The sequence below is a fragment of the Saccostrea echinata genome, unplaced genomic scaffold, assembly GCF_033153115.1.
Source record: "Saccostrea echinata isolate AGI-Se365-2 ecotype Australia unplaced genomic scaffold, CSIRO_AGI_Sech_v1 ptg000011l, whole genome shotgun sequence".
In the NCBI taxonomy this organism is placed as follows: domain Eukaryota; kingdom Metazoa; phylum Mollusca; class Bivalvia; order Ostreida; family Ostreidae; genus Saccostrea; species Saccostrea echinata.
In genome coordinates, this window is record NW_026889760.1 from 3,626,949 (window position 1) to 3,637,134 (window position 10,186).

General features: G+C 34.8%; 1 protein-coding gene across 3 annotated transcripts in view; it reads left to right on the top strand.

Annotated features, from left to right (window-relative positions):
* LOC133184818 (dynein axonemal heavy chain 12-like) overlaps positions 1-5,995 on the top strand; it is a 37,019-nt gene extending 31,024 nt beyond the window's left edge. For all 3 annotated transcript variants that reach the window (XM_061319900.1, XM_061319898.1, XM_061319899.1), the window contains 11 exons: positions 386-610; positions 809-988; positions 1,180-1,320; positions 1,575-1,712; positions 2,344-2,577; positions 2,849-3,034; positions 3,255-3,358; positions 3,824-4,028; positions 4,423-4,560; positions 4,756-4,847; positions 5,055-5,995. In XM_061319900.1, coding sequence (XP_061175884.1) covers positions 386-610; positions 809-988; positions 1,180-1,320; positions 1,575-1,712; positions 2,344-2,577; positions 2,849-3,034; positions 3,255-3,358; positions 3,824-4,028; positions 4,423-4,560; positions 4,756-4,847; positions 5,055-5,316 — 1,905 coding nt within the window. In that variant the 3' untranslated portion in view covers positions 5,317-5,995. The remainder of the gene's footprint in view (positions 1-385; positions 611-808; positions 989-1,179; positions 1,321-1,574; positions 1,713-2,343; positions 2,578-2,848; positions 3,035-3,254; positions 3,359-3,823; positions 4,029-4,422; positions 4,561-4,755; positions 4,848-5,054) is intronic.
* The last annotated feature ends 4,191 nt before the right edge of the window (positions 5,996-10,186 follow it).

Below are 10,186 nucleotides of genomic sequence, written 5' to 3' on the forward strand. Positions count from 1 at the left end.
ACCTTCTGTTACAATCATTAGGGTTCACATAGGTGGGAGTTTGATGGCTGATTTGTAAATGCCTCAATAGTTAGAAATTGGAAGAACTTAAGTATATCGGTCCTACAGGGATAGAATTTTTTGTGGCAGTTGAATTTTTTTTTTCTTTTTGGACTTGCATTAAATTAGTAGAAAGCAACTGAAATATATTGAAATTTGTATTTTGTGACTGTTTAAACAATCCTGCAAATTTCCTTGAAAATTGGCCAGTTGTAGAATTAAACTGTTACACAAAGCAAAAATAGATACATGTATTTAGGTCAGACAAGGCACTTTTTCTCGATAAATGCAAATTTCTATTTTGACCTTTTAGACCTTTTAGATGAAACCTTCAATTCTATTCCAGGTGAATCCTGCCATCACTAATTTTGTGAGAGAGAAACTGGGTAAAAAGTTTGTGGAACCACCACCCTTTGACTTGGCAAAGAGTTACCAAGACTCTAACTGCTGTGCTCCTCTCATCTTCATTCTGTCCCCTGGGGCTGACCCAACCATGGCCCTCCTGAAATTTGCAGAAGACAAGGGATTCTCTGGAAACAAGTTCAACTCCATTTCTCTGGGTCAGGGACAGGTAAGATGTTCAATTCACAGTAATTTTACAGTTCAGTAGTAGTTGGATCAAACCTATTTTTCAGCTACTTTGTGCTGGTTTCACTTAGCTTCATATCCCTTTCTGTATTTGATATCATACTAAAACATAAAGATACTTTTTAGCTCATAAAAACCAAACTTTATCTCTTATTTTACATTCATAAATTTCTGTTTCAAGGGACCCATTGCTGCTAAGATGATCAGTGAAGCGAGACAGGATGGGTCATGGGTCATGCTACAAAACTGTCACTTGGCTGTGTCATGGATGACCCCTCTAGAGAAGACTTGTGAAGACTTCACACCAGAGAACACACACTCGGACTTCAGGCTCTGGCTGACCAGCTATCCATCACCCAAGGTTTGTTATCAAGATAAAGGGGGTTAACTCTTGAAAATTGAATAAACAGCTTAATCAACTGCTGCTAAAGTATTTTTTAAAAAAATTTGGTAAGATTGAATGAATCTATTCCTTTTTCTAAACAATTTGTAATTTCAGGTTTTAAAATATTTGAAGATGATTTTTAATGAAATAACTTTCTGAATCCACAGTTCCCTGTGACAGTGCTACAGAATGGAGTCAAGATGACCAATGAACCTCCCACTGGACTCCGACAGAATCTGCTGCAGTCCTACCTCAATGATCCGGTCAGTGATGAGGAGTTTTTCAAGGGATGTCCAGGGAAGGAGCTGGTAAGGAACGCAAAAGGGATTAATCCAGTTGGTAGCTAAATAGGCCTCCAAGTCTGGAACATTGTGTGAATTGTTAAATTAGAGAGGGATATCTTTGTGATAGTGATGGTCTAAATCTGTGTGGAAAATTCCATGCTACTTGCATGGAGATTTTAGAAAGTACTTAGCTGTTTAATTGAAAGCAGTTGTTAACATAGGTAAAATCTAACACAATTTGTATGACAGAAGGGTACTTAACATATTTTTGTTTGTAGCCATTTGAGAAGCTTCTCTTTGGTCTGTGCTTCTTCCATGCCTTGGTTCAGGAGAGGAGGAAATTCGGACCCCTTGGATGGAACATTCCATATGGCTTCAACGAATCAGATCTCCGAATCTCCATTATGCAGTTACAGGTAATTTTCCTTCCTCCTCTTTAAATAATATCCAGCTATTTATCATTTGATGCAGGGATGTGCCACATGTACCAAAAAATGTGTATATTTACTGCTAAACAGTGCTAGTCATGTTTGGGATATGCTAAACATGCAGCTTACTGTAAACCAAGTACTATTCGCATCATCTTTTATTCGTGATTGGTCAGTTTGGAACACTGAGGACACATTCTCTACAAGTACAAAGCAATATAAATGGTTCATGACAATTAATATTCACAAATTAAAGTAGGTCGCGAAACTCGCAGATATTTCTCACATGCAAATAAAAGTTGATTTACACTATTCCCTTTACCCTGTAATTTCTATAACAATAATATGGTCTTGAACATGGAACATTATATCTCATTTTCATCCCTTCCCCCTTCCCTTCATTACAAGGTGGGGAAACAGTACTTTTGCCCGGTGGCTTGGTTATACAATTTGTACATTTGCAAATCTTTAACTCCTGAAACCCTTGATTAGAATGACCTTGGTCTAAAGATATGTCCTGATCTTGACTTAAGACCATAAAATGGATAAAAGATGACTTCTGTTGTTGTTCTAATTTGAAATTCATGAAATTCTCAAAAATTCTCAACATTATTTGCAGATGTTTATTAATGAGTATGATGAGGTTCCATTTGATGCCATCAGCTACATGACTGGAGAGTGTAACTATGGTGGTCGTGTCACAGATGACTGGGATCGACGACTACTGCTCACCATGCTGGCAGATTTCTACACTCCTAACATCATCACAGAAAGCCGCTATAAATTCTCCCCCAGCGGGTCGTACTACTCCCCTCCCAAGGGAACTTATGAAGACTATGTTGAATTTATCAAGGTAATAATGGGACTCTCTAGAAAAAGAAGAAACAAAACTGTTGCTAATCCAAAAGGAAGAAGAATTACCTTTTTTAATGATTAATAAAATTGCTTCATTTTCAAATCATAACTAATTATGCACGTTTTTAATTCTAAACTTATTTTTCCACTATGACAAAATATTTCCATTTGTGTTGACCAAAAGTTATTACAATATATTGAATTGCTTGAAGTAAGTGCAAAATTTTCCTTAATTACTAAATGATGAGTTGATATTTTTTTTACTTCAGTCCCTCCCCCTAAACCAGCACCCTGAGGTGTTTGGAATGCATGAGAATGTGGACATCTCTAAGGAGCTGCAGGAGACTAAGCTATTGTTTGATTCTGTCTTACTGACCAGGGGAGGATCAGGAGGTGGAGGGGGTGGATCTACAGATGATCAACTCTACACCATTGCAGGCGACATTCTTGGCAAGGTACCTGCATAAGATTTCATTTTAATGTGTAACACTTAAGGTATTATGATGATGTTTTTTAAAGTGGGCCAAAATTTATCATGTTAGACTTTGGCTTCTTTACTTGAACTAGAAGATGTTAAAAAATTTTTATTTGAACTTTTAGAAAAGAATATGGCATTACAAATTGAATTTCAAACAATTCTTTTGGTGTTAAAATTATTTTCTTCTCCATTGTTAGCTTCCAAAAGATTTTGACATAGAAACAGCTGGCAAGAAATACCCAGTGTCCTATAAAGAGAGCATGAATACAGTGCTGGTACAAGAAATGGAAAGATTTAACAGGTCAGTTCTTCACTGCCTTTTTTTAATTCATAAATTCAATTAATGCTATTGAGATTCTTTGCAGTAAAAAAAATTAAACTGTGGTTTACGTACAGTCAAACCTCTTATCTCAAACTAGACAAGACCATGATTAAACTTTGAGATATCTGATGATTCGAGATAACCGTAAAAAAAAAACATAATAAGTGGTTGTGACTGTCGAATCACTGATATTCAAGATATCGGCATTCAAGATAACAAAGATCAACTATATTTGAGTTTTTATTGTGTGTAGGGATTTATGTCACTTTATTATTATTTTAGCAAATTTCAGCAGGTTTATTCCTGTGATATGTTACATTACAATTCCTACTTTCATTGGTTGCTTATTGACCAATGAAATTTGATTTATGTATATTACATTTATTCAGCTGGGTACTTGCATACATTTATTAAATGTATTTCAACCTGGTGTTTTTTTTGCAGGCTATTGTCCATTGTCCGCTCGAGTTTGGTCAATCTTCAGAAAGCTATTAAAGGCTTGGTAGTCATGTCTGCTGAGCTGGAAGCCCTAGCCAGCAGCTTGCTGATTGGCAAACTTCCTGCTATGTGGGCCAAGAGGTCATACCCTTCCCTCAAACCCCTGGGCAGCTACATCAATGACTTCCTGGAGAGACTTAAATTCTTACAGGTATGTACTATACAATACCTGTTTATGTACAATGTACCTTAACTATATGATATTATATTGATTTAGTGTTATTGTGAATTTATCATGTATGCTATTTTAAGTGGGGTTATGCTAAATGTAGGCATCAGTATAACCTTTACCTCTCAGTAAATCTATAAATTATTTCTGTTAAATTAACTTATATTGAAATTTCAGTTGGAAACTTTCTATGATGAAAATACTAGTCTTGTTTTTTTTTTTGTTTTTTGTTTTTTGTTTTTTGTTTTTTTTTTTTGCTTTGTTCTATATGTCATATGATAGACTAAGAAGTTTGCTACATTCAAATTTCATACCTGAATGGTACATACTCTCTGTCACAAAAAAATTAATTTAAAATTGACTTTGTCTTTTACAGAAATGGTATGATGAGGGTAAGCCACCCACTTTCTGGTTGTCCGGCTTCTTCTTCACCCAGGCCTTCTTGACTGGAGTCATGCAGAACTTTGCCAGAAAGTACACTATCCCTATTGATACCCTGGCCTTTGATTTTGATGTAAGTACTCCAGCCTCCCCTCTTCGTCCCCTTTTTTCCAGGAATTGTTACTTCAGTCCTGATAACTATTTAAACAGTTGATTAAAATAAAATTATCAAATCATTTTAAACTGTAAAATTTATATACATGTATTGTTTTGTAACTGAAAGGTGTGTACTTTTTATCTACTACATGTTATGTGTCTATATTTGAAGGTATTGAGTCAGGAGACTTCTGACAAAGCCCCAGAAGATGGTTGTTATGTTTATGGCTTGTTCCTTGATGGGGCCAGATGGGACAAACACAAGTAAGTAAAGAACTGAATTTCTCAACCATGTTTACCACTGTTTGCTGTAATTAGATCAAAGAGATTGAACTGAAGTTTGCTAAACATGCTTCAACTAGCATGTAAATCTGCCCCCAGTATACATCACGGTATGTCAGTCTGTGCCTTTTTAAGTGTTTTGTTCAATTTTAAATGCAGTGATTTATGGGGTTTTTTTTCTGTTTTAAGGGATGTCCTATCAGAACAACTTCCTAAGATTCTGAATGAACCCTTACCCATGATGTGGTTCATCCCTAAAAAGAAAGTAGAGATTGATGAATCGGACAAGAGATATAAATGTCCAATCTACAAGACAAGTGAGAGGAAGGGTGTATTGTCCACTACCGGACATTCTACAAACTTTGTGTTGGCCGTGCTGCTAAATACAGAACACCCAGTACAGCACTGGATCAAGAGAGGCTTGGCATTACTTTGTCAGCTAGACTCTTAAAAACCCATCTGTGTTACCCAGACGCTTGTAATGTTTTATTGTATACTTCTTCATCAGTTATAGCACAGAAATGGACATTTTTTTGGACACTGATTTTCAAGCAAGATTGTGTAATATTATGGTTGTTGAATTTTTAATTATGAAATGTTATTAACATGAAATGTGATATGTAAAAAAGAAATGTAGAGGAAAGTTTATTTTTGTGTGAATTCATGTTTTATTTTAAACATTTTTTTTTTTTTTTTGCTGTGTGTATATTTGAAAGCAGAAATCTGATGTTGTATTACATTATAAACTTTGATGCAATTTTTCAGATATAAAGAAAGAGTTTTACTCTATAATTTACAGGCTTTGATGAGAACAATGCATTATTTGATATTGATTAATGAATCATCTTGTTTGAAGACTTTGAAGATTATATATATATTCATTGATGATGAAATATTATTGCATTCCGGCCAGTGTTGAGTTCTGCTACGTGTAAATCTCCATGATTACAGAACTTTATTGTGATAAATTACACTTTTTTTTGTTGAAGCAGACAGTGCATATATACAGTCACATATTTATTTTCAGAAATTTCTTTTACATTGATATTGTGTAATATTTGCAAGTATTTGTTAATTTTTTTCACTAATTTCCCAATGTCTAACACAGTCATTGTTATTATCTGTGATATGTGAATAAAATCATTACACATTCTAAATTTCTTTTTTTTTTCCCCTGTTCATACTTTGATGAGTATATAAGGACTAATTTTAATTTCTACTAGTCGGAGACAAAGAAACCATTGCCATCTAAGTTTTTTTTTTTTCAAAATGCTACCCCTCCTCTCCACCTAGCTGCATTTGTGTGTGGAGGAGGGGGTTTTTAATGGTTTTCAGTTAAAATGAGGATGTTGCTGATTTTACCAAAAGAAAGACAATCTTATAAAATCATGTTTATGAACTTTTTAAGCCAGCACTTCTGAGGAAAATATCAGTATATTGTTGTTATTCTTTCTGACTGTCACACTTTCTTCTTCCTCGTACTTCTTTTACATTTTAAAGGGGCCTGGACACAGTTGCATGTATTGCTGTTTTGTTTACAATTTTGATTTTCTATTTTTATTCAAAAATAATTTAAGTTTAATGAATTGAACTTACGTGAAAAATCTTAAAAATTCAATGAAAAGGAAATTCTTCATAACATCACATAAAAAATGGGGCACGAGCTCTGTTCACGTTTTTTTACCGGGTGTGTTCAATTCGTTCGCTCTGCACACATCACTGAGCAGAGTCTGACAATACATGTGAGTTAGATATGCTTTCTCACGTTTCTACCCTGAATTTTCGGGATTATATAGTTTTGATATTGATCATTTATACAACAAATTTTTCACTTTTCTTAACTATTAAGGATTAAGTTTACGTTGTCGAAGTGCAAAGATGCGTATCAATCCAAACGGCTTACACGTCCCGAAGTTATTTCCAGATGAAAGAAGTTTCTCAACACGCTTTTGTAATATTTCGATGAATTGCTCTAGCAACATATAAGACATGGTATTATACTGAAAATACTAGAAAATATGCATTCTCAATTTCCGAGTTCATGATTTGAACAAACTTGAATCTACGCGTACACTACTTGAGGATGCTTCCATACAAATATGACTAATCGTGGCTTTGCTGTTCTTGAGAAGATTTTTATTATATACCTGAACTTATGTAAAAATTTGATGCCCTTTGTGGTCCCACCCTACCCTTGGGGGTCATGAACAAACTTGAATCTACACTATCTAAGGATACTTCCATATAAATATGACTAACCATGGCTTTGGTATTCTAGAGAAAAAGATTTTAAAGATTTCCCTGTATATTCCTATGTAAAACTTGATCTCCCATTATGGCCCCATCCTGCCCCTGGGAGTTATGATCTGAATGAAATTGAATCTACACTTCCTGAGGATGCTTCCATATCAATATGACTAATCAATTCTTTGTTGTTTTTCATCAGAAGATTTTTAAAGATTTTGTTTCTTATATACGCCTTTGTAAAACTTTGATCCCGGATTATGGCCCCAGCCTACCACCGGGTGTCATATTTTGAAGAAACTTGAATCTACACTATATGTAATGAAGGTTTCACTTAAGTTTCATCTTTTCTGTCCCAGGGGTTTTTGCGATTTTGAAAGACGCCATTATATTTTCACTTGTTCTTAATAATCTCCCGTTGAAAAGGGCTTGGCCCTTTATTTGAAGTTTTGAACAAATTTGAATTCTCTTCACTTAAAGATGCTTTATGGCAAGTTTAGTTGAAATTGACCCAATGGTTCTGGAAAAAAAGATCGATGAAAATGTGAAAAAAGTACATATTTACGTACTGTTCTAATATCTTAAACTCTAGTTGAAAAAGAATCTTTTCATATATTTATTGATATAAGCAAGAAAATAAAGAGTATTCCTTTGATAACCTTTCATCATATAGTTGAATTTGAGGTGAGATCTTTTTAAGATGATCAGAAATTCGTCATTTTTCCTTCCCCCTTTTTACTCAAAAGTCCTTCAATCCCCTACCAAACTTCAAGATTATAAACTAAATGAAGATTTATATTTATAAAAAGATAGTTATAAATGCATAAAATATACATCGCCTAGGGTATACAATACTATAAAGATATAAAAGATACTTTCCAGATGGATCGAAATTAGTGTATGGTCATGCTCATGAATTTACAAACAACAATGACGACAGATCAACAAAGGACAAATTTTAATCAGAAAAGCTCACTTGAGCTTTCTGCTCAGTTGAGCTTAAAAAAACAAGATGAGTTTGTGAAACACTGATGACCCCGAAGGGCAGCTCATGACCAAGGTTAAAGTTTTTCAAACATAGGCCAAACTCCAAAGTCAAAGGGTCAAAAATGATTATACCCAAAGTATGGTCTTGTCACGAGGAAACATTATTCAAAAGTTATTGGCAAGGTTAAAGTTTTTCAAAAATAATTCAAACTAAAAGGTCGAGGTAAAAAAAAAATTTCGGTAGCCAAAGAAAGGTCTTGTCACAAGGAATATACACATATGAAATATGAAAACCCTGACATCAACTGTTCAAAAGTTATGGCTTAGGTTAAAGTTTTTAAAAAGAAGGTGTAAGGTCGATCAAGAGGTAAGAAAATGTTGGTACCCAAGGTAAGGCCTTGTCACAAGGAAAACACAGTTCAAAAGTTATAATATGGGCAAGGTTATTTTTTTTTTCAAAAGTAAGTCAAACTCCAAGGTCAAGGTCATGAAGTCAAAAATGAGCGGTCTTGTCACAAGGAATACACATGTGTAATATGAAAACCCTAGTACCAACGTTATGGCTATAATACGTAACAAAATAAAAAAAAAGTTATGGTCAAGGTTCAAGTTTGGTAAAAAATCAAAAGTAAGTTAAACTACAAGGCCAAGAGGTCAAAAATGTTGGTGCCCAGAGAAAGATCTTAACTGTCACAATAATACAAAACCATTAAAAAGTTATGGGGAGGTTAATTTTTTGCGGACAAAACAGACAGACGGAGACATTATAGGGGCATAAAAACATTTTTGGCTTTAGTGTATTCGAGCTTCCGTAAGCAGTAAAGCCAATTCCCTTAAGGATGTATAAGGATGAAAAAAAAAAACTTTTTGAATATGTTTGATGGTTCTCATAGATGTGCAATAAGGCTTCGGAGTTTCAAACTTTTTTCTACAAATGCAAGTTCCCAGAACTCCTCTTATATTTTACACAGCTTTTGGAAAGATTGGTGGTGTCCTGTGCATATGTGCAATAATGTTTGGGAATTTTCATTTTCATTCAGTGTCCTGTAGATATGAAATAAGGTTTCGGGATGTTTATTTTCATCCGGGAAAGCAGTTGGGGCCTCCCAGATAAAAATGAAAATCTGAATCCTTATTGCACAACTATACTGGACACCACAACCTATATTAAAGTCCAAGAGATGATCTAGCAACTGCTTAGAATATGAGATGTTCTGGGAACCAGGTTTTTGTTAGGAAAAAAAGAATTGATCCCTAATGCTGCTCATTTACAGGACACTACCAATCATATTGCAAAAATGATGTCGCTACTGCTTAAAATGTAAGAAGAATGGACGGGCGAACGGACTTGGGTACATGTTACAATAATACAACCACACCTTCGATTTTATATCTAATGATTTCAAGGGCGATAACGTGTGCAGGGTGGATCCAGGATTTGGGGGGGGGGGGGGGAGGAGACTATTCAAACTCGAAAACATATCTTGCTCACAATTTTTTTGACAAGCCAAACATAAAATGTCCAAAAGCAAAAATATTATTGAAGGGTTATGGGATTGGACACTTCTCCATGACAAGAGTGGTCAAATATATATGAAGGAAACTCGATTAACGAGGGGTCGGTGTTTCCTTTTCTGGAGGAAGGGGGTATGTCCAAGGTTATTTTTCGATTAATTTCCAATATGAATTTATTAGCTCTGAAAGTGCTTGATAGCTTGATACGCTACTGCATGTGTGTCGATTTGTTTGGAACTGGTGTCATTATAATTGTGGTTAATTCTTTTCAATTTTTTCTTTCTGCACCACTTGAAAAATGCATAGCATTGCGTGCTTCTTTCATTTTATAGTAATGTTTCAAATCCTCTTTCACTTATCGTTTCTCTCTCTCTCCCTCCCTTCCTCCATCCGGGCCCTCTCCCTCTCTTTAAAGCTTACACCTTAAATTTAACGCTCCTTTCTATCTTTTAAATATCTGAAGTATCTAGATTTCTTATGATACATGAATGTCACATCAAAAGCTCAAAGAACTCTTAAACTGAGCTCCTGCATGAGGTCAATATGCATGTTAGCCACCAATAGAATATGTACAT